Source organism: Poecilia reticulata, linkage group LG19, assembly GCF_000633615.1.
Source record: "Poecilia reticulata strain Guanapo linkage group LG19, Guppy_female_1.0+MT, whole genome shotgun sequence".
In the NCBI taxonomy this organism is placed as follows: Eukaryota; Metazoa; Chordata; class Actinopteri; order Cyprinodontiformes; family Poeciliidae; genus Poecilia; species Poecilia reticulata.
In genome coordinates, this window is record NC_024349.1 from 3,631,556 (window position 1) to 3,657,070 (window position 25,515).

The 25,515-nt window shown below is 42.4% G+C and overlaps 2 protein-coding genes across 8 annotated transcripts in view; one reads left to right on the forward strand and one right to left on the reverse strand.

Moving 5' to 3' along the window:
• nup205 (nucleoporin 205) overlaps positions 1–13,677 on the forward strand; it is a 23,053-nt gene extending 9,376 nt beyond the window's left edge. Inside the window, exons 14-42 of the mRNA XM_008436500.2 lie at positions 448–498; positions 573–782; positions 1,217–1,454; positions 2,477–2,666; positions 2,748–2,868; positions 4,012–4,093; positions 4,407–4,571; positions 4,646–4,770; positions 4,844–4,958; positions 5,179–5,328; positions 5,438–5,512; positions 5,974–6,131; positions 6,206–6,286; positions 6,429–6,620; positions 7,016–7,217; positions 7,294–7,392; positions 7,470–7,618; positions 7,916–8,107; positions 8,173–8,294; positions 8,908–9,040; positions 9,526–9,652; positions 9,773–9,846; positions 10,584–10,712; positions 10,794–10,920; positions 11,019–11,191; positions 11,926–12,055; positions 12,321–12,449; positions 12,638–12,714; positions 13,241–13,677. Coding sequence (XP_008434722.1) covers positions 448–498; positions 573–782; positions 1,217–1,454; positions 2,477–2,666; positions 2,748–2,868; positions 4,012–4,093; positions 4,407–4,571; positions 4,646–4,770; positions 4,844–4,958; positions 5,179–5,328; positions 5,438–5,512; positions 5,974–6,131; positions 6,206–6,286; positions 6,429–6,620; positions 7,016–7,217; positions 7,294–7,392; positions 7,470–7,618; positions 7,916–8,107; positions 8,173–8,294; positions 8,908–9,040; positions 9,526–9,652; positions 9,773–9,846; positions 10,584–10,712; positions 10,794–10,920; positions 11,019–11,191; positions 11,926–12,055; positions 12,321–12,449; positions 12,638–12,714; positions 13,241–13,393 — 3,969 coding nt within the window. The 3' untranslated portion in view covers positions 13,394–13,677. The remainder of the gene's footprint in view (positions 1–447; positions 499–572; positions 783–1,216; positions 1,455–2,476; positions 2,667–2,747; positions 2,869–4,011; positions 4,094–4,406; positions 4,572–4,645; positions 4,771–4,843; positions 4,959–5,178; positions 5,329–5,437; positions 5,513–5,973; positions 6,132–6,205; positions 6,287–6,428; positions 6,621–7,015; positions 7,218–7,293; positions 7,393–7,469; positions 7,619–7,915; positions 8,108–8,172; positions 8,295–8,907; positions 9,041–9,525; positions 9,653–9,772; positions 9,847–10,583; positions 10,713–10,793; positions 10,921–11,018; positions 11,192–11,925; positions 12,056–12,320; positions 12,450–12,637; positions 12,715–13,240) is intronic.
• A 1,691-nt stretch (positions 13,678–15,368) lies between these two features.
• fgd4a (FYVE, RhoGEF and PH domain containing 4a) overlaps positions 15,369–25,515 on the reverse strand; it is a 56,691-nt gene continuing 46,544 nt past the window's right edge. For all 7 annotated transcript variants that reach the window (XM_008436503.2, XM_017310852.1, XM_017310851.1 and 4 more), the window contains 13 exons: positions 23,209–23,298; positions 22,971–23,116; positions 21,800–21,956; positions 21,574–21,712; positions 20,819–20,877; positions 20,587–20,733; positions 20,205–20,377; positions 18,907–18,937; positions 18,743–18,823; positions 18,530–18,655; positions 17,452–17,589; positions 17,236–17,379; positions 15,369–16,511 (listed from right to left, as the gene is read on the reverse strand). In XM_008436503.2, the coding sequence (XP_008434725.1) occupies positions 16,269–16,511; positions 17,236–17,379; positions 17,452–17,589; positions 18,530–18,655; positions 18,743–18,823; positions 18,907–18,937; positions 20,205–20,377; positions 20,587–20,733; positions 20,819–20,877; positions 21,574–21,712; positions 21,800–21,956; positions 22,971–23,116; positions 23,209–23,298 (1,674 nt within the window). In that variant the 3' untranslated portion in view covers positions 15,369–16,268. The remainder of the gene's footprint in view (positions 16,512–17,235; positions 17,380–17,451; positions 17,590–18,529; positions 18,656–18,742; positions 18,824–18,906; positions 18,938–20,204; positions 20,378–20,586; positions 20,734–20,818; positions 20,878–21,573; positions 21,713–21,799; positions 21,957–22,970; positions 23,117–23,208; positions 23,299–25,515) is intronic.

Below are 25,515 nucleotides of genomic sequence, written 5' to 3' on the forward strand. Positions count from 1 at the left end.
AGGAAACACACAGGTAGGACAGGAGGAAACACACAGGTAGGACAGGAGGAAACACACAGGTAGGACAGGAAGTGGTGCAGCTACACTGACGGCACGTTTTTACTCTGACATGGTGAGGGAATGTCCAGAAGCCTTCAGATGTTTCCATTTCAGAACCAGAGTCCAGTTGTGTTTAATTTAATCTGCATCTGTTCTGGTTCTGACCCCAGAGGTTCTTTAGACTCTCCCTCCATGGTTTCTTGGTATTTTATATTTTTATGGTCACATTGATTGATTTTTGTAATAAAGTCTTTACTGTCATTTGTACGTTGTGCAGTTTTCTCCTCTTTCTGCTTCACTTAACCGCTTGAACTTCATGATTTGTTGTGTATTGACCACAGATTATAACTGGACATTGAGCAACAGATCCCTGCGGCGCTCCTTCCATGACTGTTTTGTGTTTTCCAGATCCTCCAGACTGTCCGAGCGCCGGGCCAGAGGCAAGCAGCCGGGATTGAGGTGGGTCTTTGTCTGGGCTTTCACCCTGTCACCAGATCTGGATCCGTCTGATTCTGGTTGTGTTTGGCTCTCAGGTGGAGCTGAATGAGATCGAGTCGAGCTGTGAGGAGTATCCTCTGACCCGGGCCTTCTGCCACCTCATCAGCACCCTGGTGGAGAGCAGCGTACCTGGTAACTTGGGGGCGGGGCTTCGCGTTCCCGGCTTCCAGCCCTACCTGAACTTCCTGCGTGACTCCGTGTTCCTCCCGTTCCCGACCCGAGCGTATCGCCGTCCAGCCGAGAAGGTAAACACACGCAGGGCGTTTGGACGGAGCTCCAGTGTGCAGACTGATGTTTTCAGGTTCATACAGGTGCTTGAAATCCTTGAAGAGACATCTCAAAACAACATTTTGCTATATTTTATTTTATTGTGTCCCAGCTGTGCAATGTAGAATATAACCACAAAACATTTACTCACAAAGTAATAAATTATATTAAAGAATTCAAGGATTTTTACTGTCACACCAGCTCATATTTGTATGTTTATGGTATAAAACCTGATAAATAAGTGAAGAGTTTAAATGGGTGTATTTGAAAAAAAAAAACAGTTAAAGTGTAGGGAGTCTGTATTAACAAAGGTTCATTTGTTTTTATCTCCAAAGTGAAATAAATGTTTATCTGATAGATTCTTTAAATTGACTGTGGGGTCCGGATACAAACCCGTTTGTTCTTCTGTCAGTGGGAGGTCGCTGACGGCGTCCTGGAGGTTTTCCACAAGCTGCTGCGCGACTACGAGCCGCAGCCTTCGGACTTCGTGCAGGAGACGGTGGAGCTGCAGGGGGAGCGGGTCCTCGCTCACAAGCCGCCCGGCCACAGCATCATGTTCCACCTGCTCAACGACTCGCCCATGCTGGCGCTCTGCCTCAGCCTGCTGGAGGAGGGCGTCCGCCAGCTGGACACCTACGCTCCCTTCCCCGGTGAGGAAACGCTCTCTGCCTGCCGAAGGCTTTTTTTCTTTTTTTTTAAAGAGCACATATTTTGTAAAATTCACATTTTGCATGTTTTTGTACTTCTATATTGGTTTCTACAGCTTCTAAAAACAAAGTGCTTAAAAATCCCACCCAGATGGTTTTTGGAGATAAGTTCAAATGTGCCATTTCCAAAACCTCCTGAATGTAACGTCACAAATCAGCCAGCGCCGCCCGTCACCTAGCAACCCAAGCTGAGCTCCAGCACATTTGATCTGTATGCGCTGTACAATGGCTGCTGGAAAAGACAAAAGTTTACTATCCAGAAACCACCTGCTACTCTCCTATTGTTTGTGCAGGAGGCTCCAGTTTTGATTTTCAAAGACATGGTTGAATAATTGCTCATCTGTTATGTGTGAGTGCAAACGTTGAGTTGGGGGGGCGTGGCCAGCAGCGGCTCATTTGGATTTAAAGTGACAGAAAACCTTAAATCAGCTGAAAATAGGCAGAACTGATCAGACTAAAGTTTTGATATCCAAAGATGATTTTGTGCAAAAATATGGACGTGTTTTGTACAGCAAGTCTCTTTGGACCCGTCACAACAGTTGATTTAGAAATAACTAATGTTTAACATATAGATGTTTAACATATGGAATACTTGTATTTCATAAAGATGTTTATTGGAGATATTTTTCAATCTTTAGTTTTAAAAGTATGTTTTTTTTGTCTTCTACATAATTTTCCACAAATGTCAACATCCCACAGAAGAAAATTTGTTTATTTATTTACAAAAATTTACATTTTCTGTTAAATGTTTCTTTAAAACTAACAAACAAATTCCTAGATTATATATTTATTTTTTTTCCCAAAGGTCACATAACATTTTTGGCTCTAAAGTTTAGTTTCACTGGACTGAGGGTAAATTTGGCTCTTTAAACTGTAAAAGTTCTAGAGTTTAAAAGGCCACATAAAAGCGTTTATTGGACCAGATTTGGCCCCCAGGCCTTAAGTTTGACCCCTGTGCCTTCCAGGTAAGAAGCACCTGGAGTCGGCCGTGCTGCACTGCCTGTGCCTGCTGGACCTGGCGCTGCAGAAGGAGGTGATGTTCATGGACCTGCTGCGGGAGAGCCAGTCGTCTCTGCTCGTCTCGCCCCTGGAGCAGCTCTTCCAGGGCGTCAGTCCGCAGACCAGGAGAGCCGACCACATCGTAAACATCGCCAGGTACGCACCCGGAAGTCGGCCCCGTCGCTTCATCGTGTTGCAGGTTCAGATTATTGACCTCATGATCGGTTTCTGCTGCAGGTATCTTTACCACAGCAGCTCAAACCCAGAAGCTGCTTTCCAGAGCGCCAGGATTCTGCGACGCATCGCCAACTACCCCAACATCCAGATACGGCTGGTGGGAGATTTCACACACGACCAGGTCTGCACAGCTCTAGCACGCTACAGCTGCTTAGATCAATGTTTTAAAGCTTTCAGCTGTCATTTAAATGTAGAGCACAGGTGTCAAACTCAAGGCCCGGGGGCCAAATCTGGCCCGCTGTAGCTTTTTATGTGGCCCTCTGGACTCCAAATTACATCAATAAGTCCTTCCAGTTTTTCACAAATCTGCAAAAATCACACAAAATCAACAAATTTCCACATTTTTTTCCTGATTTTACTGCAAATTTTCTCAAAATTGGTCAAAAACATTAAATCCGTAACTGATACAGCGAGTGATAAAGAGTCACATTTAACATCATACATTAGCGTAAATACTGTAAAATAACAATTACAAATATTTCTTAATATTCACCACAAAATCTGTCATTTTGATTGCAAAAATAAACACTMAAATAATCACAAATCCYRGAGGAACAGCTATTAATTGATATTTTAACAGTTTTATTGGTTTTTTCAATAGATTCTGGGGCAACCGGCCCTTTAAGAACATTCAGATTTTTGATTCGGCCCAAAATAAAAATGAGTTTGACACCACTGATGTAGAGGAATCCATGTTGACCTTTATATGTTGTAATTTTCCTCTTAAACTTGAAGTTGTTGTTTGTGATGCATAAAAACTCATGATTACTTCAAAAAGTTAGTATCTTTGTTATATTTTTCACCTACGGAAGTTGGCATTTTTCTGTATTGTGTAATTCATGCTGGGACAAAATGAACTGATGTTTATAAACAAAACAAAGTGATGGAGGCTGATGAGGGCCGCGCACAAAACATCTGGACTGAGGAAAACCGCATCAGAGTTTTGATTTGTTGATCTGCAGTTTATTAGCACTTTATAACTTTAATATGCAAAATAGTTACTGCTCTGGCTGGATGGAGCTAGCGCTGTAGCTCCTAGCATATGAAATCTACCCAGGATGCATTAAGTAAAAACATGGCGGCATCCGGGTGACAATATTTTATTTAAAAAACAAAACAGCCTTCAGTATTTTCACTGTAAATGTTCTATTTGATGTTTAAACTAATGATGGATCCTCATGATTTTCTCTCTAACTCTGAAGCTTCCTTCCAGTTTCAGGTCTTTGTGCAGAATTTCATGTTTCCTGTTTCTCTTGTGGTTCAGGCGGTGAGCGGAAAGCTGATGGCTGGATTTGTGGAGTGTTTGGACAACGAAGAGGCAGAAGAAGGAACAGAAGGAGAAGATGGTGATTCACTTCTGTTGTCTAATATTTAACTGCTAAATCTGTCATGATAACTAATTTTGCTGGATGATAAATTTTCCCAGAAGTTATTGCTGTAAACGATGACATTGTTGCTTTGAGACCATTTTCTGGTAATATAGAACAAAAACAACAAATAAAATGAATTATGAAATCTGTAAATGAAATAGCTTCTTCATAAAAGCACCGAACTGAAAACTTTCATAATCAAACTTTTGGTAAAAAGAGAGAAAATTGAATTCAGTAAAAGTTAAACTTGAAGCAGTGAAACTGACCAATCAGAGTTGTTGGTCTTTAGATGTTGATCGACCAAAGAAAGTGGCGAGAATCCGACATGAAACCCAGATCCACGTCCTGAACCTGCTCATCACCTCCTTGGAGCTGAAGGCGCCCAACCTGGCGCTCTACCTGCTGGGTTATGAAGTCAAGAAGCCGGTGGCTTCCACCAACCTGCAGGATCCAGGTGAGTGCAGCGGGTTGAGCTCACCTGTTGATGGGTGTGACCAGGTGATGTGAGCGTCGTTTGAACCACTGCAGGTGTGCTGGGGTGTCCGCGCAGCTGCCTGCACGCCATCCTGAGTCTGCTGCAGCGCGGCACAGAGAAACGGTCCGGACCCGTCCTCACCCAGCAGGCGCCTCACCTGGCGGAGCTCTGCTACCAGGTAACCTTCGTCACTGAAACGTTGTTGGATTGAAATGTTTTGTCTGAGTTGCGCAGTTTGTGTGGTGTTTCAGGTGATCTACCAGCTGTGCGCCTGTCCTGACACATCTGGACCCACCATGCGCTACCTGAGGACCAGCCAGGACTTCCTGTTCTCCCACCTGCAGCACCTCCCCTTCGTCCTGACAGGTGAGTTCAGAATACCTGCGGAGACATCGCAGCCTTTACAGCAGTGAAGCTCATTCAGATGACTGGAGCGCCCCCTGGTGTCAGGAAGCAGATGCAAAGTTCTTTATCATTTTTGGCTGAAGTGGTTTGGAGCCACAGCGGCCGGATCTAAACCATCCCATAATAACCATGCGAGTGAGTGTTGGTGTTACTTTCCTGATGGTGATGTGTTTGTCTGCAGAGAACCAGATTGCGGCGCTGTCCCAGATGTCGTGGCTCATGAAGACGGCCGCCATCGAGCTGAGGGTGACCTCACTGAACCGGCAGCGCTCGCACACGCAGCGCCTGGTCAGCCTGCTGCTGGACGACCAGCCGCACCCGCAGCACGCAGGTACGCCGTCGGCCCGGTTTTATTCAATACGGTGATTAAAAAATCTGTTTTAAAATGTTGCGTTTGCAGTGCTGTGCTGCATAGTTGACCTCAGAGCTGTTTTTTCCAGCTGATGGAGAGTTTGGCATGGAAGAAGACAGCAGATCAGTCAGCGGGTTCCTCCACTTTGAGATGGTCTCTAAAGGTTTGTGCCTCATTTCTCTCATTCAGGCACGAAAGTGAAGCTCAGTCGTCTTTAGGTAGAGCTGGCCGATGTGGCTTAAATAAAACCTCCGGGGTTTTTCATGCCAGATGAACGACGGCGTTTTAGGGCCATTGGAGATAGAAAAGGAGTAAATTTACACCTAACTTTTCTAGAAAAACCTTCAAATTGGAGTTTTAAAAGTCGAAAATGTTCAACTTTGGAACTCGGAGAATTTTTACAGAAAATTTCTTTGACATCACTGAACTTTGGAAACCCAGAGAGGCATTCATGGAAAACAAATCCTGATTTTCAAAAAATCTTTAAAAACTAAACAATCAATTAATTCATAACATCAATTTGATGCCCAGCCCTTTTTTCAGGCATGTGTCGGAGTGTGTGAGCCTCAGTAAATGCTGACTCCTCCTCATGTCGGAGTGTGTGTTGGTGTTTTCCTCCATCAGTGCGCAGGAAGCTGCTCAGCGTTCTGGACGCCATCGACTTCAGTCAGGACTTACCGGAGCTGCTGCAGCTGGACTTCTTTGAGCGCGCTCAGATCGAACAGGTGATCTCCAACTGTGAGCACGTGAACGAACAGGGTCACACCGTCTGCAACGTCAAGGTCAGTTTGACGACGACTTTCTGGTTCGTCTGGATTTCTCCCAGTTTCATTCTGCTTTCCCACTTTGTTCCCAGTTGCTGCACAGAGTCCTGGTGGCCGAGGTGAACGCCCTGCAGGGCATGGCCGCCATCGGACAGAGACCGCTGCTTATGGAAGTAAGTACACCCCCACACATCCATCCGAGTGAACAGCAGTCTGTCCGTCCAGCCGTCTTGAGTTCTGAACTTTTATCTTTATATTCAAAATAGTTTTTCTGACTCCGTCCTTCGTCTGTGCGTCGTTTTGTTTTCCCCTCAGGAGGTGAACTCCATCCTGCAGCAGGTGGTGGAGCGGAACCGCGTCCGCCGCAGCCTGAGCGCCAAGCGGCACGCGCTGCAGTCCTGGAGGAGCCTGGTGGAGACGCTGCTGACCGCCTGCCCAGCTGACCTGATTCCTGCCGACGACCGGCAGCTCATCATCAGAGACCTGCTGCTCGACCTCTTCGATAAGGTCACCGACTCGCCTGCATCAGTTTGGTTCAAGGCTGGAAATCCTTGAAAATGCTTGAAAGTCATTTAGGTGTTTTCAAGGTTTTGATTTTGAAGTCCTTGAAAGTGCTGCAGAGTTTTGTAATAAAGTGAAATCAAACATTTGTTTAAAAGCCTAAATTTGGAAAACATTTTCAGTTTCTGTCTGAAGTTAAATCAGATTAAACTTATTTTATTTTGTATATTTAAAATATTTTCCTGCTCCAATGTTAAATGTTTATTGGCCTTTGAGAGGGAAAATTATTATTCCATCATTATTAATATTTTAAATTGGTCTCAAAACATCCATGTTATCATTTTCCCCGGTCATTTCTGGGACATTTCATCGTCCCGTAACGTCGGTCATGGTGACTCCAGGTTTTATCGGAGGACGCAGCAGGAGAGTTGATGCCCATCGTCGCCGGCGCCGTCTTCACCCTGACCGCCCAGCTCAGCCAATCGGTGCTCTCGGAGCAGCAGCAGGGCGTGGGATCAGAAGCGTCTTCTGGCTTCGCCTCCATCGCTAACTCCGCCCTGCACCTCATCCTGCGCAAGCTGCTGGACTTCATCCTCTGCACCGGTTGGTCGTTCTTTCCTCCCTGCTTTCTATCGGACAGGAAGTCTGTGAGTAAAACGTCATTTTCTCCGTTCTGAAGGAGGCGGATACCAGCGGCTGCGTGCGCACCTGTACGGCTCTCTGCTGTATTACCTACAAATGGCCCAGAAACCAGAGGAGCCAGACACCCTGCAGACCGGTACAACTCCAGCTGGAGTTATTTTCGTTCTTTGAGGGGAAAGGAGGATTTACCAGAACTTTTCTCTGTTGCTGCAGCTGGAAAAGCCATGTGGGAGCGACTGACGGCTCCCGAAGACGGATTCTCCAAACTGCAGAGGGAGAATCTCGCCATCATCGAAAGCTACGGCAAAACGCTGATGGAGGTTGTCTGTAGAGACGCCTGTGACGGCCACGAAATAAGCAGGGTGAGAGAACTGAACTCCCACTTTGAGTCATTTTTACCTCAGTCTGCTGGGTTTCCACTAAAATAGACGATTTAAGGGTTTTTCCTCCTGATAGAACCCAGTCTGCTGGACTATCAGTACATCCCTCAGCTGCTGTGGTTCTCTTCCTCTGCTGTGAACGCATCGTTAGCTGTTTGTTTTGTTAGGATTTGAACCGACTCGTTGACTGGCTCATCTTGGATGAGCTGTTTGAGGTTTTATCGTCTGGTAGCGATCTGCCACTGATTTCTGGTTCTGTTTCCCTTCGCTTCGGGTCAGATGCTGGCTCTGGCCGTTCTGGACCGCATCCTGTCCATCGATCGTCAGAATCAGTGGCTGCTCTACGTGTGTAACAGCGGCTACCTGCGCTCTCTGGTGGAGAGTCTGCGGCAGGACGACGCCGCCCTGCAGAGCCTGCTGGCGCCGCAGCCGCCCCTCCTCAAGCCGCTCTACATCTACGAAAGCAAGATGGTGAGCGGCGTCGCTCGGACGCTCCAGGTGTTTGCAGGTGAAGCTAACGGACTGTGTGGCTGCAGGCTCTGCTGACTCGTGTGGCGAAAAGCGGGCAGGGAGCCGTGGAGCTGCTGCGCTGCGGCCTGGTGGCGCAGCTGATCGAGTGCCAGGTGTTCGACATGGTTCCCGACTCCGACTCCCACAGGTACCGAGCTCAACATGCCTCTGATCCTGGAATACTTTACTTCAGGTTTCTGAACATTTAACACAACAAAAGGGCAAATACAATAAGCTAGTGTATTTTCAGAGTTCATATTTCAGGCTTGATTTCTGTTTAAAGTTCTTGAAAGTGCTTCAAATTCAAGCCTCATAGTTTAGTAAGACTAAATTTGTAAAACATTATTTTACCACATATTTTTATACACCTAATAAAATACTTGCATTATTTTTTTCACACTGTCTGAAGTTAAACTAAACTTTCCTTGTTTTTGGTCAGTTATGAAATCAAAGCAGTTTTAATGTGATAAAGTTGATAAAACCTGGTGAAAACATTTTTAAAGGTCATTTACCTGAACAAGATTATCTTGGATTGTTTCAATGTAATGAATATTTTTTACTCCTCATGACTTAAATTTTATACATTACATAAATTATTGAAATTGGGGGATTTTTTTTGTTTGTTTGTGTTTTTGTTCAGCTGCGTACAGTTTTTATAAGAGACATTTCCAAAACCTAACATTTTATTTAAATAAAGTGATGTTAGCTCAGCGCTAATCCTAGCCTGGTGTCTGACTGTGTTTGTTGCCATGGTAACTCAGGATGATGAGGGATCCGTCGGGCTTCATCCCGAGTCCCATTGATCGCTACAGGCAGATCCTCCTACCGACCCTGAAGCTTCTCCAGGTCATACTGACGTCCACGTCCATGAACCACCAGCAGGGGGCGGCGCAGGTGAACACAACTATCGATTCTGTTATTCTGAGGATTAATCTGGCACTTCATTTAACCACTTACGCTTGTTTGATGCAATATTGGAAAAAGATGCAAATAACAAATAATTGACCTCCTTTTATTAAGAAAATAAACATTTTATCATCTGACATGTAATAAATACCACAGCAGTCCCTCAGTGAACCTGAACCAGGCGACGTTAAAACTTTTGGCTAAAACATATTTACAGACGAAGATGTTTTTATCTGAAATGCAACATGTAAATATTTTTTTGTACAGTTGCATGTAAAGACATTTTTTAGTCTCTATTCCAGTCAATTACTAAGTTAATTTACCTCAATTTCAATAATCAATTCATCCTGATTAATCCAATCTGTTGCTTCAGCTGCAAATAATATAATATAAAAGATGCAGCTCTGTATTACATAAAGGCCTAAGTGCGTGCGTGTGTGTGCACGTGTGTGTGTGTGTGTGTGTGTGTGCAGGTCCTCCAGTGGCTGATCGTCCATGCAGACACGGTTCAGTCTTTGCTGCGCTGTCAGGATCTGAGTCTGGGAGCTCTGAGGGAACTCTCTCTGCTCACGGCCATCATCAGTAAAACGGCTCTGCCAGGTAGAGCAGAAAAGACCTGCTGGTTCCATCCTTTAATGAACCACATTGTTCTCATTTCATTGTTGTTCTGTGGCGTATTCCCTTTGATTCAGCGTCTTGATGAGGTTTCTGTTCTGCTAGGCGTCCTGGAGATGGGAGGAGACATCAACAGCGCCGCTCTGATGGAGTTCCAGGGTCACATCACCAGATTTCAGGTGAATCCGGTCAATCATGAAGCTTCCTGAGGTTCTGCCTCCTTTCTACACACATTAAATTATTTCCAGGTCTGGATGAATCTGGTAAAATGTTTGATTTGAAACAAACTGGCTGTAAAAATGTCAAACGAAGCATTTATGTTTCCATTGAAGGCATTTTAAAATCCACCAAACTCTGAAAACATTGTTTTATTGTTGTTTTGTTTCAGTATTTCAGAAACCTGCTGAAAATCAGAATCAACTATTCAGGCAACTTTGCAGCTAATACGTATTTTTAATTTTGTCATTAAATTCTGTGCATCATTAAAATCTTTTAAATTAATCTTAAAAATGTAAGTGAAATACGGCGTGACTGACACAGTGACAGGTTTTCTGTCCCTGAATTTATTGTTTTCAGATCATTTTCCAGTCATTTATTGACTTTGTTAAATCTTTTGTCAGACTGATAAAATCTAATCTTGTGAATAACTCTAAAACTGAGACATATTTTAAAACACAACAGCTAAAAATTAAGTAAAACTCGGAAATAAAACCACACATTATAGAAACCATGAATAAAATGGAAAAGAGCCTCAAACTGACCTAGAAATGTCACTAATGTGGCTAAAGTTCCCCAGGAAACAGTCGCTGCTGCAGTTAGCGCTAAGCTAACAGCAGCATGTTGTGCAACTACTTTCATTGATAAAAGTCTTGAGTTGTGAAGCCTGAATAAAAACAGCACCATGTCTGGTTTCCAGCGGCTGTGCCTGTCCCTGCTGGGTCGCCTCGCAGGAAGCGAACGGGAGCGGCTGCTGAAGCAGGCGGACGTTTCTTCACCTGGAGACTCGGCCGAACGACGGGAGGAAATGGAGGCGGCCATGATGCAGGTCCGACCGCCTGAAGCAGAGTCCGCCTCCTGTCATGTCTGAGGCCGTTCGCTGCTGACGCATGTCTGCTCCGTCCTGCAGGTGTGCGCCAACATCATGGAGTACTGCCAGACGCTGCTGCTGCAGAGCTCCTCCCAGGCCCAGTTCAGCATCTGCCTGTTCAGTCCGTCAGGCAGCGAGCCGGCCGGCCGCGACGGCGCGCGCTCAGGTCGGTCGCATCGCTCCACTCCTGTGTTGTACTTTGTGAAATGTGAGCCTGAATCATTTTATTTTGCTTAAAGTTTCTCTTCTTCTTGTTTTTTCCAGATCTCTCGTCCTCCGTGCCGTCCGTCGCTCACTCCCGCGTCCCCAGCCTGGGTCTGGTTCTGTACCTGCTGAAGAACAGCGCTGCAGATTTCTTCCAGTTCCACCAGAGCCACAGGCAGAGCCTGGGAAAGCTGCAGAGCCTGGAGCAGCTTCCTCCAGAGGAGCTGAAGGAGGTCAGCATCTGGCAGCTTCCATCAAACAGAAACAGGAACGTCGGCCTGATCTCCGCCAGAACTTATTCATATCAATTATTTAATTCCAGAGGGCAAATTTAACTTATAATTCTCTAATTATCCTTTGAACTAAAGGTTATAAATTCAGCCATTAATAGGCAGCACTTTCATAGAAGAAAACAGAAAATTTCTCCAACATGAGCACTGATTAAAAACTGTCACAAAAGGTGGTGAAATGAAGGTCATTGTGCCAAAAATGTAATTTAAGGTTTAAAAAAATGGATAAAAATGGAAGAATATTTTTTTTGTGAAAAATCAATTTGTGTTGCTACTTAATAGATATTTGCAATATTTTTCATCGTCCAAAATATACAAGAGAAACAAGCAGAAAGTTCAGACACACATTGGAGAATTTAAATGGCTCAATTAATTTTTTTATTAATGCATTTTTTACTCACCATGTTGATCCTGGACTTTAACTGGATATCAAGAGATTAATTCATTTTGATGAAAATGTTCAATAAACTCACAGTAATGAGTTGGTGTGATAAAATTCAGGGATCTGTAGATTTCTCACAAAGATTGAAACGGTAGATCAAAACTTAGCGTCTCATTTTGCTGCTAGAAATGTTTCAGAACGTTTATGATGCTACAAAAAGTGTTTTCAGAGAAGCTTGTGTAGCTGACTGTGTGTGTGCGCGCGTGTGTGTGTGTGTGTGTGTGTGTGTGTGTAGCTGTGCCAGGGCCTGGTGTCGGGTCCGGGCGGCGTGGAGAAGATCTCGTCGGTCCAGAGGAGTCTGCTGGCCAGGCGGCGGCTGGTCCAGTTCATCAACAACAGAGCCAAACTGCTGGCCTTGTGCTCCTGTATCCGTCTGTTCACAGAGGAACGTTTAGCCCCGCCCACTACCAAAGTGGGCGGAGCCTAGAAACATTGAGGGGCGTGGCCAGGCCAAGACGGTTCCCTTAGAGACCAGTTTTATACGGTTTTTCATTTGTGAGTTAGTTGCAGTTTAATTTGAGGATTGTAATGTAATCTGAGTGATTTTGGGCTCCAACCAGGTGATGTCAGAGAAACAGAACTGGTCATAATGTTTTGGTGTAGAACTGCCTTGACTCGCCTCTTCCTCAGATGTTATTGAGACCTGCTTGTTTGTGTTGTGGCGCCACCTGGAGTACTACCTGCTGCACTGCACTCCCAGCGACCCAAAAGACTCCCTGCTGCCTGGGAGCAGTTTGTTCAGAACCCGGCTGGCGGACGGTGAGACGGCAACATGATCGTTGTTCTGATGTTTTAGATTCTGGTTTTGAAATGTTCTAGAAAAATGAAGGTTTCAACTCCAGGTTTTTTTTTGGTTGTGTGTTAAAACATCTGTGATTTAATAGACGCTTTAATAAAGGCTTGTTGTTCTGTTTGCACTCAGATTCTGCATCTCGTCTGTTTTTCAGATTCGCTCGGCGCGCTGCAGGCTGGCGGCGGCCGTGGAATCGGACTGTCCAGAGTCAGCCAGCAAGATCTGGACCTGGTAGGAAACATTTACATCTTTCATATTACTATTATATTATTATCGTAATGCTGTTTTATTTAATTTTTTATGCATTTGCAATTTTTCTTGCTGTCTGCAAAGCAAATTTCCCCTCGAAGACAATAAAGTTTACCTGATTTAAGATGGAGGAAGGTGACATGTACTTACAGTTTTATTATAAAATATTTTTGTACGATTGCAATGAAAATAACTGACAATTACATCATTTTTAGGTCTATTTATAGGCGACTGTGTCACAGCAATTATAACCCCACAAACACAAGAGCTACTCTTAAAAGCATTTGTAAAATGCTTTAACGTTTATTTATTTTTATTGATTTGTATTTATTGCCGAACAAACTGGAGAAAATACTAAAACTACCATTTCCGACCATAACTACAGTTTTGGGGTTTTTGAACATTTACTAGAATTTATTGTGACAACACAGTATAAAAATTCTTATAAATGTATCATGATAAACGATAAACGATACGATAACATGTCCACGTTTTTTCTGTGCTGCAGCTGAAAGGCGACATGGCTGCAGGCTTCGGCGAGGCTCTGCAGAGGAAGCTGCTGGAGGTCGAAGGTCAATACAGCCAGGTCCGCTCCCGCTACACCTTCATCCAGGCGCTGGTCCGCAGGATCCGCGGTTTGCTGCGGCAGCCCAAGAGCTGAGCGCTGCGGCGCAAAAGACTGACCTGATGCTTCTGATGCGGCGTCGCTTTGTCACGATTCCAATAATGTCGACGATTGTTTGTTTGAAGAACGCACCTATATTTCTACTAAGAATTTTGATATTCTTCTGGTTTGTCAATGTTTTTCCTTTTCTGAAAATAAATCTTTTCTAAATGTGTAAAATGTTTTTATTACACTTAAAACTAGAACATGAAAAGAAAAATACATTGTTACTGTGACTTGGTTCTCCTGGAAAATCAAATCACAAAATTGGTGTCAATCAACTCGACTGTTTGTGCTGCTTTGACTTTGAAGATATTAATGAAAGTTTAAAGGTCAAAAGGTCAACAAGCCCCCCCCCCCCCTCCCAACACTTTTACAAAATCAAAATTACCTTTAAAATTTCATAAATTCAAAGCCAAATGTAGTCAAGTTGTCTGATTTGAAGAAAGTGAGGGAAGGCTGGTTGACCTCATGACCTCTGGAAACATTTCTTAATATCTTTACAATGATAGCAAACATTTGACCATTTTTGTCCTTTTTGAAGGTGGGAGGCCTTCAACTTCACTCAGATCCTCGTCTGGGTTGAGTCACTGAAAACCCGACAGCAGAAGCAAAACGGGGAACCAAAACCGTGTGAAGCAGCTTGACAAACTAAACCAGCCAGAAATGCGTTTGAAATAATACAAGATCAGCACAGACCACTGGGTGACTTTATTTTCCTTGCAGGTACACTTTTGTTTTCGTTCAGGGTGTAAAGTGCGTAGATTCTCCAACGGTTGGGAAGGCGATGAAGACAGAAGTATAGATTTACATTCAGATTCATCACAGGGCTTGTGCTCAATTGTTTTTGCTTTATTTGAATACCGCGGAGGGGAACGGTTCAGAGATGAGCAAAAATAAAAAAAAATTGGCACATTTCCCCTCTAAGTCAATGTTGGCGGCCATTTGACCGGTTGGCTGCGTTCCTCAGCTGACTGCAAAGGAACGAGTCTGTGCTGCATTCAACAGTCCATCATACTCTATAAATTACTTTAAATAAAAAATAATTACAGCTGTAAAAACACATTTACACTTGTTTCATCGGCTGGCTGTGTCTGATTGTGCTGCTTCTCCATCATCACACCGAAACGTTACGACAAACCACTTCTCTCCCTCAAGCCGCGGTTAAAATACTAAATAGCTATTTTGATACAAACGGCAACATAAATTTCAAATACGTTTAATAAATCTGATGATTTCCCTAAAAGACTTTCTGTCATTTCCTGCCATTAATAACGTGGAGATATTAATTTCCGCAGACGTTGCGTCATATCCGGTCAAATCTGAATCGGAGAGACAAACAGGAAAAAATGACGTGATCTGCAGAGGTCTTTAATGTCGGGGTCCTAAGAGTTGATATTTTACGGTATTCGTTTCAAAGTTAAGTCTTTAAATAAACATTAGCATTAAAGTAAGTGAGCAAAAAAAAAAAGTTTATTATGTTAAAAGTTATGCATTTTATGTGGTTTGTTTACGGCAGGCCTTCACTTTTGTATTCAAACTTATGTTTAACATGCAGCCGGGACTTTAACGCGTTAATTTCAATTGATTGATTACATATGATATTGTTGTGTTAACATTTTTAACGTTAATCAATCACTTTATTTTTTTACATACAAATGTTCCGAGCGGAACATGTTTCTGGTACGCCAGTAAATCTGACGCACAAGCAACGTCCGCAAAACCATATGCGCGAAACAACAGCGCTAGAAAACAAAACAGCTGTTCTCAGTTAATTTCCACTTCTAAACTGATCTGATTGGACGCTGGAAAATACTATTGTTGTGTTCAAGTTGTGCTAAAAGCAGTTAGCCTGTCAGCGAAGCTATGCTAGCCTAAAATAGCATCTCAATGCTAAACACATAGCAGCAGCACAGACGCAAAGAAAACCCAATCTGATGGTTGAACAGATTAATAATAAATATCTTTGCTGTATAGCTCATGTATTTTTATTCCGTAATTTTACACCAAGAAATATTTTTGAATTGAGAATCTTGGCTGAAAAGACGCTGTCTAGTGTCAACCTGATGATGTTTTACTTTCTTATTTTAAGATACACCTCATTAAACTTAAGTAGTAATATAAAAATGGGAGATTTTGCAGTAAAAAAAACTTTTGGTTGCAGCAGAAATGTTTAAACATTTTTTCACTTGGATTTTTAAATAAATACAATGTGATTACATGTTTAACGTGAAGATGAGATTTTAACAACAAAAAAGAATCCCATTTGTTTTACTAATGAAGGTTTAATTATTTAAAGCACAGGTGCTTTAAATGCTTCAAATAATATGTAATAAATATAGTTTTTCATCTGCATCACATAATTTTTATGTTTGTCTCATTTTAGCAGATTGAGTAGAGATGAGAGAATCATGTTCTTCGTTTTCAAACCGTCTCCTCCAATCAGAGCGAACACTGAATATTGTTGATGACGTTTAGATCTTCCTCCTTTTCATAGCAGAAAAGCTTGAGACTGAATTTCTGTACATGAATGAAAAAAGTTTTGTTTTTATATAAAAAAGCGTTCTGTACAGAAGGAGATTTACAGCACCAGCAGACGTAGTTTGAGTCCCGGACGCCTCCTGAAAGACTGAGTTTGAATTTTCCTCTATAGTGCTCGTTGCGTCCCGAAGCCCCCTGCTCTAGTGTTGATTGTACCAGAAACGTTAGTAATCCAGCACAGGTAGCAGGAGAAAACCCTGGAGACGGCAGCTTATCCCGTCGTCCCGCTGCGTCCTGGAGGACAGAGAACGTCTTTGGGTCCTGGACAGTCCGGCAGCGGGTTGGACGCGGAGGAAAGTCCCGCAGCAGGCTGAGTGAGCGGACGACCCTCCTAGGGGTCGTCAGGATTAGCTTCCTGCGCGCCGCCGTTCTCGCCGCCGTTGGTTTCGGGCCGCGCCGGCACCTCTCCGGTCACCGCCGCTCGGATGACCTTCAGCCAGCGCTGCTTCAGCTCCTCGCTCTCAGCAGCAAAGGTGTGGACAAACTTGGACTGGGACAGGCGGAAGCTGGCCGGCGTGTCCGCGTCCTCCACCGTGTAGCCCAGCAGCGGGATGGTGCACAGGGCCTTCACGTCCTGCAGGAAACGCCACAAATATGATGTCATCCACAGAGGAATGTTTTATGCAAAACTGCTTATGGTCGACTAATAATTGACTTCATCTGATTGAGCTGATGAATCAGTGAGAACAAAATGTTTTGTCTCCAAAGCTAAATTTGCCCAAAATAATTTAATAAAATGCTTTATTTATGATATTAACTGCTTTTTCTTTACAAATGTGCACAAAGTTTGTCTATACTTTGCTAATGTCGAAAAAACACAATTTTGCAATTGTGTTTCAATTAAATAAAAATAAAATCACAGGTGAATTAGTTTGTTCATGGGATCAGTCAGTAAAACATCAGATGTAAAAAGCAACAAAATGCGTTAAAAATCGGCCGTTGTTGCATCGACCTTCCAGAACCTCTCAGGTCTCCTGGTAGCAGAACCAGAACCAAACATGGAGAAGCAGCATTCAGCTTCTATGCACCACAGATCTGGAGCAAACTTCTAGAAACGGAAAAACAGCTGAAACGCTGAGTTAAAATCCAGACCCACCGGGTCAGAGCTGCTTCTGAACTATTACTGAATGAAACGTATTTAATGTGTATTGATGATTTTGATGTAATGTTTGGTTTCTCAATAGTTTTCTTACTCGTGTGTTTATTTTGTAAACACTTTGAACGGCCTTGGTGCTGAAATCAAACTTTATTGTTGATTCTATGGTTTATGGGACTCCGCATTGCTGTGTTTTTGTCACCTGTTGAGCTCCGTAGAGGTAGAGCACCAGACACTCTTTCTCTGGGATCACACACCAGACCCGCTGCCACAGCTTGCCTCCTTTCTCAGAGTGCTGCAGGAAGCCACACATGATGCTGCTGTCTGTGAACTGAGCCGCCTCGATCTGCACACAGGAGGCCAAGCAGCTGAAGCTAATCCACCGAACAACATCAGAACCAGTCGGATCCATCCTTACCTCCAGGATGCCCTTCCTTCGGCCCTCGGTGACCCCTTCCCCGGTCAGCATGGAGTAGCAGTCTTTGCAGACTTTGTTCATCTTGTGGTTGTCGTATTCGAGGTGTACCTTGTTGTCTGAGCATTTCCAGCAAACCACCTGGAAGAACAGACCAGATCATCACAGTTTACAGTCCCAAACTGATGACGTGTGACGTAATGTATCCATTTAACTAGCATTTGATTCAGAATCTGAAGGTAACTCAAGTCTAAAACTTTTGTTTTGCAGAATATTCTTTGTTAAAATGTTGATTGTTTGAAATGGAATGAAGAAAAAAATAGCAGGAGGACAAAGACATTATTGAAAATGTCTTTGTTATGACAACTTGACATTAACCAATAAATCGTTACTGTTTAAACTTTAATAACATAAAGTTACCTAATTTTTAAAGTGCAATCAGTAAAACTTTTATAACAAATTTATATCAGTAATGATTTCTTGGTTAATGGTCAAGTTGTAATAACAAAGACATTTTTAATAATGTCAACTTTGAATTAAAAGTGTCATAATTTACCGAATGACGCTTCATGACAACAGTCATAAATATTCATGAAGGTTTATTCATGTTCATGTCAGGAGTTATGTCATGTTTATGAAAATCTTATTCACCCCCCTTCAAATAAAGTGTTACCTACTCGACTAATAATTAATTTTTATTAGAATGAAAATAAATGATTTATTTAGGAATCAGCTCCACTGCTGCAGAAAGCAGAACCCGTCCAGAACCGTTTATTCGGACCACATTTCTGCCTTAAACGTCCTTTTTTTGTTTCTGCTTCTGAAGAACTGAATTTGTGGTTTTTAATCGCCTCCAAGCCAGAATCTAAACACCTCACTTCACTTTGAGTCACATCTCAAACGAAAACTTTTTCATCTCATCTTGACGATCAGCTGGAAGAACAGCAAAGCCTCTGTTAAAAATAGCGCCAGGCCGTAGCGCTAACTGGACGTTTATCACCAGTCGATCTCCGACACCAGATAATCAGGAAATATTAGATGTTCTTTAATTAAACGTTTCCCCTTCAACAGTTGAGCTTACATATCCGCAGGCTCTGCAGTGATGCCGCCGCCGTGTGATGGCGTTGAAAGGCTCCCTGCACTTCATGCACATCGTCACTTCATTGTCACGAATCCAGCGCGGGGCCCGCTTCCCCAGCTCAGCTTTCTGCGAAACAAAGCAGTCAGCATGACAACCCAAAAATAAAAACACAACAACATGGCGTCAGTTCCTCTGAGGATGCGTTCAACGAACCGAAACCTCCTCCACGTCCTTCAGAGCGTTCTTGAATGACTCGTTCTTCTGCTGGAAGATGTCTATGGTCTCCTGGAAAGCCTGAGCGATGAAACAACAAATCAAACACGAGTTTTTAAAAAGTTGTGAAAAATAAAGAGGGGATGAGGTGTGTGTGTCTGTACCTTGATCCATCCTGCCTTGTCTTGCTCTGAGCTGAGGGGAAGGAAACAGGACAGAAAACGTCAAACCAAAGATTCGCTTTAAACATTTACACGGTTCCTACATGCTGTCGACTTTATTCATTTTCATATTAGAAACTCAGTAATTTATGACATATATATGACAAAAAACTTTGAACATTTTCACAATGTTCAAATATCATGAGCTAAAAAAAGCAAACCAGGAAACAAGGACAGACAGAAACTTTGAAGGACAAAGATGAAAAGGCAGAAGAGACAAACAGTTTTTCACTGAAATTCAAAAAAATGTAATTAACTAGTTGTGAGTTTATTGCACACGTTGCACTTCAGTGATGCTGACTCCGACCTGTAGGTGGCAGTATTTCTTACTGCTATTACACTGATTTGGTGTCAAGTTAAAGTAGTGATTAAAAATAATAAAACTATTCAAGTTTCTTAAAAAAGTTTGTCCAATTTGTCTTCTTGTTATTTTTGTCTTACCTGTTTTATTCTATATTTAGATTTTGGAAGCAGCTTAATAAAATAAAAAAAACATATTTCTACAGTAAAACCACAAAATTTACAAAATTCTGGATGGACTGGTTTAAGCAATGTCAAAGTAAATTATGGATATATAAAATGTATGTCTGTGTATTCAAAAAGTTAAATTCCTGACCCTCTATATAGCAACATATTTTCATACTGTTATTCTCTGAATGTGTGAAGGACTGATGCCACTTTTACTTCTTTACTAGGAAATCTGCTGCTACTGACTGTTGTGCTCCAAACACAATTCAGTTTCCTTTTTTTGACAATAAACTATTGAATCTTGAATCTTAAAAACAAATTTTACAATATTCTGAGCAAGAAGCACTTAGAATGGCCAAATTTCAGGTTTTAAAGTTAAAATAACATTAAATAATTATTTTAGCAGCAGTGGGAATAAATGTTAACATTGTACATTTTCACAATTTGCATTAATTATCGTCATTATTACGTAAATACCATGAGGTGTTTTTGCTAAAAGGTAACCATGAGAATTTCATGGCATCTCTAAAAATGTGTAAAAGTAACAACCTTTAAACATTTCATTAAACCCACATTGTACTAGAAAATGTTTTTCCTTACTGGTCTGACGTAATGCTATAATTTGAAATGTCACCTTTACATTAACTGCAGGCGGAAAATACTTTTTACAGAAATAAAGGCCGGATTCATCTATATAGTGACAAGTTTCCAGACTAATATTTTCATTTCCTGAATTAATGACACCTGGTGAGGAGCTGAGGCGTTTCGCTCACCTGGCCTGGAGCTCCAGCGTCCGCTCTTTGCCCGACACCTGGAAGGTGTGAGGATGATCCTCGTTGCTCGTTTCCCGAACCTTCATGCCGTCGATCCCGATCCGGGTCCGCACCGTGTATTTGGGTCCGCCCAGGCTGAACTTGGGCACGCAGTACAACAGCATGTTGTTGAACTGGAGGCACAGATGCAACGTTTCCACTTATTGTTTTGATAATAACTGCTTCATATCAATAACAGGAACATTTCTCCAGGTTTTCCACACATTTCTTCACTGAAAGGAGTGAAATTATTTACTTTCCTGAATATTTTCCTGCTGTACCCTTCGTGTGTGTGTGTGTGTGCACCAGGTTTTTGTATCCTTGTGTGTGTGTGTTTCCTCACCAGGTACAGGTATCTGTCCATGGTGGAGGTGTTCCTGGCTGCCAGCTTCATGATGTGGCCCTCCTTGATGAATTCGTTGGACGGATGAACGATGTCCTCCTCTTCTCCCAGCATCTCGTAAATCTCCATCAGCTTCTTCAGGTTTTCCTGAACAGTTACAGGAAGTTTGCTTTCGCTCCAAACTGGACAGATTTTCTACCTGCAGAGGCAGGAAATCAGCTCTGCTACTTACAGATTTTCTGATGGCGCTGTTGGAGTGGGTGGCTGCTGTGGCGATGATTTCTAATGATTCTGGAAATCAATATTCACATTTCAATATTTCCTCTGTCTTCAGAAACACATTCATAACCGACAACAAGGTGGAAGAAACGTCTGTTGTTGTATTGGCCCAGTGTTGGCGCTTCTGCAAAGAACCAATCAGCTGCGACACCAGATCACTACGGAAGACAATTAGAGCCACCAAAAAAAAAAAAAAGACTTCTGACTTTTGATTAAAGTCTTGGGGAAAAAAAAATCAAAATTATGAGAAAAAACTTTAAAAAAATTTGAGATTGAAAACAAAATTTAGAAAAAAACCTTATTTTTTAAATTGTGACCATCTGATAACTTTGAAAGTTTAAATATTGATTTTAAAACTCACAATGAAGACTTTCCATCTTATAAATGACTTTAAAACTTAGAACTATGATTTTCAAAGTTGAAATTCTGACTTTTATACTGGAAATTACATTTCCAGTTGGCCTTTTATTTTTTCATTCACGGCAGGAATGGGCTTCCATAAACAAAATTACTCATCTGGCTGGTACGAATTGGAGTGCAGATAAAATGCAACCCTTGCTTAAAAAAAATCCTCTGAAAGTGAATAAAGAATTCAACAGGAAAACGTAGAAACACGATCAGAAAGTCTGAAGTTCTGCTGATCGGGACGAGTTTGAATGTTTGTTCCCTCGAGAAGATTCCAGCTGATAAATGTGGATTTTAACGTACTCTCTGCGTCGCTGCGGTCCGGGTCGTTCTGAGGAAGCTTCTTCAGGTAGTCCTTCAGCAGCATCTCGTATCGGGGAACTCTCTGCACCGGCTCCAACATGTGATGCTGCAGCGTCAGGCTGCCGCAGATCTCCTGACTCTGTCCACAAACCGACAGGAAGCTTCTTAACGTCAGACAGAAACGTCTGCGCCCGGAGCGGAGCGGAGCGGAGCGGCGCAGGTTTACCTGAATCTCCTGAATGATGGCCTTGAACGGCGGCGAGCGGTCGGTCCACTGCTTCAGCAGCTCCATGGCTTTGTCGAAGTTCTTCACGTACTCGGCGTACATTTTGAGGAAGGGGGTGAGTTTCTGCAGGATGTCGCCGATCCGCGGTGTGGACGCCCTGCAGCGCAGCAGGAAGGATCAGATTATCGAACACAACAAAAACTACCCAGAGTTTCAAAAACCAAAACATTTTCCCCCTAAATTAAACCCAATATGATAACTGCCAAAATTATGCAAAATGACGTTTTCATATTATCACTGAGTGAAGCTGAATTTCAGATCTCACTCAGAATAATCAAATATGTTTGTTTTTTAACAGTGACAGAAAAATCTGAAGAGATAATCTGTCATTTTGACAGATTATAATTCACACCCCGACCACCAGGTGGAGACATTTTCACCTTTACACACTTCGCAGACATAAACAAGTCCAGCGTTATAAAAACTAATATCTCCACCACATTCTGTAAACAACGGGGTCTGATGTGGAGCGGCGGCCATTTGTGACAAAAACTCAAGTAAATGTTTTAATTGAGTTTGTTTCAGGGTCTGTAATTAGTTATTGGCAAAATAAGCAACATATTCAATTAAAAACCATCTTTGCTGCTAAATGATCAAATATATGAGCTCAAAAACAGAGATATGACTTTTAATCTGTTATTCAACCATCAGAGTGTTTTTCTATCTGTTCATCTATACAGAGTTTCATGGAGCTTATTTACAAATGTGGACGCTAACATTAGCATTAGCTGCTACGTGTTTAGCATTGAGATGCTATTTTAGTCTTAAATAGCTTCTCTAACAGAATAACTCCTTTTAGCACAACTTCAACACAACAAGCATCTTTTCCAGCGTCCAATCAGATTGTTTGAAACAGAAATTAACCCCCTGTGGGCCGAGAGAAGCAGCTTCCATCGCTGCTGTTGGAGGATGCAACGTGTGCGTCAGGTTAATAGTCGTACCAGAAACACACAAATAAAAAGGTTCCGAGATGTAAAAAAAAAAAGAAAAGAAAAAAGGCGTGATTAGTTGCGTTAATATTTTAAATTCCAGGCCCCAGTTCCTGTCTGACCTCTTGCGTGTCCAGGTCTGTTCACGGTTTCATGTTTTTACACGTTTAGCTGGAACCTACCATTCCCCCATGCGTTTCTCCAGGTCAGGAAGCAGAAACTGGCTGTGGAAGGCGTGGATGGAGCTGATGTTGGAGAAGATGTTCTTCACCACATCCAGAGGGAACGTGCCTTTATTCGCCTCCTCCATCATCCTGGTGCAGAACACCTGCACAGCCATGAACGCGGTTAGGGATCAACAACGTTTTTCTCTGTCGACTGAAAACAGAAGTGAGACGGAGATTTGGGCGAGTTCCTCACCTGGTCCAGCAGGTTGAGTCGGGCCACGTACGCCTTCTCCGTGTGCAGCAGCTCGCTGGCGATCTTAAACAGCTTCTGCTCGTTCGTCTCCTGAGAAGACAGAAGACATTTCTATTAATAAGGACAGTTCAAACATCACAGGAACCAGGAAGTAGAATCTGTTTCTGAAAGGACCGCCGGTCTCTCCAGCTGAGCCAGCTGCTCTGATCAGCAGCCCAATGAGTTCTGGTTCTTTCAGAACAGGAAATGAAAACAGGGAATAAGGGAAACGACACCAGAAAAAACAAAAACACCAGTTAACAATGAGTGAGAAGTCAGCTGCTGTCACACACAGGCCTGAAAAAGAGATGGTGTTGCATTCTGGGACGTGGAGATTTCATAAGGTGCAGAGCCACAAAAAGGAACCGTCTTCTTTTTAAATGCTGGTCAGAAACCTGAGAACAACGAGCCACACACTTCCTCATGATGTCCGTCTCCGGTCAGCTCCAACACATTTTAATAAACAAACAGCTGCTGGTTTTATCGTGCAAACAAGACAAAACTGCAGCTTTTCTGATGTGAAACAGCAACAACTGGGACAGGTTTTCACATTAAACACGTGAGAGACAGTGATGCCTCACTGCTGTTTATCCTGCTTTGTACATAAATAATCATAGCACTTCATTAAACACAGTCAGAAATGATGTTGCTAGTTGTTCAGTAAAATACTTGATGACTCGGCAAATTTACTTCAATAGTAGTAAAAAAATGTTGATTATTTTTGGTGATTCTGCTCATAGGTCACAGTTAGGACGGTACCAGCATTTCCTCCAGATGAAGCGATGATGTCATGACGTCCAATTAACTAAATAATGATTAAATTCGTCTCCAGACATGCGTGTCTGTTGACAAACTGAAATCTTTCTGATTCTTTTGGATTCTTCCTCGCCGAGCGGCCGTCCGGTCCACATCGTTTCTCTGTGGATCAACGACCAGCTGTCTGACCAGCTCTGAGGTCAATCTGAGGTCACAGATGGCAGTTAGCCTATCAGATGTCTCCAAAGCCATGACGTCATCATCTGAGCTTCGCCTTGTTGGCTAAAGAGACAGAAATCTTTCTGGAGATGTTAAATAAATCTTTCATTATTGTGAAGTTTGGTGTAATTAAACTTCAGACAGTGATAAAATATTTTCATGTATGTTTGTATGTAAACGCCAAAGCTCAGCGCCTGCCTGTGACGTCTTTCACTCGTCTGCACCGTTTGGGCGACTTCTCGCCTTTCTGCTTTCACACGTTTTCACATTTCTAGTTTTTATACTTAAAAAATTAATTTAACCACCATAAAATGTAAGCTTGAACAAAGTAGGAGGAAATATTAGAAAATATGACTTATACTCTACAGACTAGACACCAAATATTGTCCATCTCAGAGTGAAAACTGTCTCATAATTAACTCTAGAGCCAAGCGCTAACCCAGTGAACATTGACTGACCTCTGGGCTTGGTTCTAACAGGGCTAATCGACTTAAGCATGCTGTTTAGTGCGGCAGCTCAAATCTGGTTTCACTTCCACACGCATCCAGGTAGGTGCAGCATGGAGTCTGTTCTGCTGTGAAACCCAGTGAGGTTACTGGTTTCAGGAAGGCCTGCACATGAAATTTACTTTAAATTCACTGGAAAATTATTCCTTTTACTCGTAGGTCAATCACACAGACAGTTTTCCCACGGTTGGCTCAGATTTGCAGTTCAAACAGTGAAAAATCTGAATTTCTCCCCATTTTGTATAAAATCAACGTGTTTAAGTTCAAAATGTGCATCAAGGGCAATATGAGCTTAAAGTTTTATCACAATATTTTCTGTTAGTATTGTGACAATAATAATTATTTATTACTTATTTTTTAGGTAATTCTGTTTATGAAACGCTTCTTTAGGACACCAGCCACATAAAGAAGTTTAAAAATGCACAAAATAACTGAATTTAATCATATTTTCAAAAGTATTGTTATTCATTGAAACAGTTTTACGCCAGTAAACAAATAACAGTTTTAAAGGTTTTTAAACATCAATTGAAGTTGATAGTGTCAATGATAAATCAAAATCTTATTTCAATAAGTGATGGTTGTTTACAAACAGCCGGTTTGCTGGGATTTTAACCCAAAACCATCTCAGGTTTACAGACAATGAGAACATTTCCAGAGAGGCTGAGTGGAAGAGAAACGTCTCTTTGAGGTCAAAGGTCAGACGAGAATGAGCCAAATCAAGCAGAACAAGTTACAACATGTAGACCAGTGGTTCTTAACCTTTTTTGAGGTACCGAACCCCCCAGTT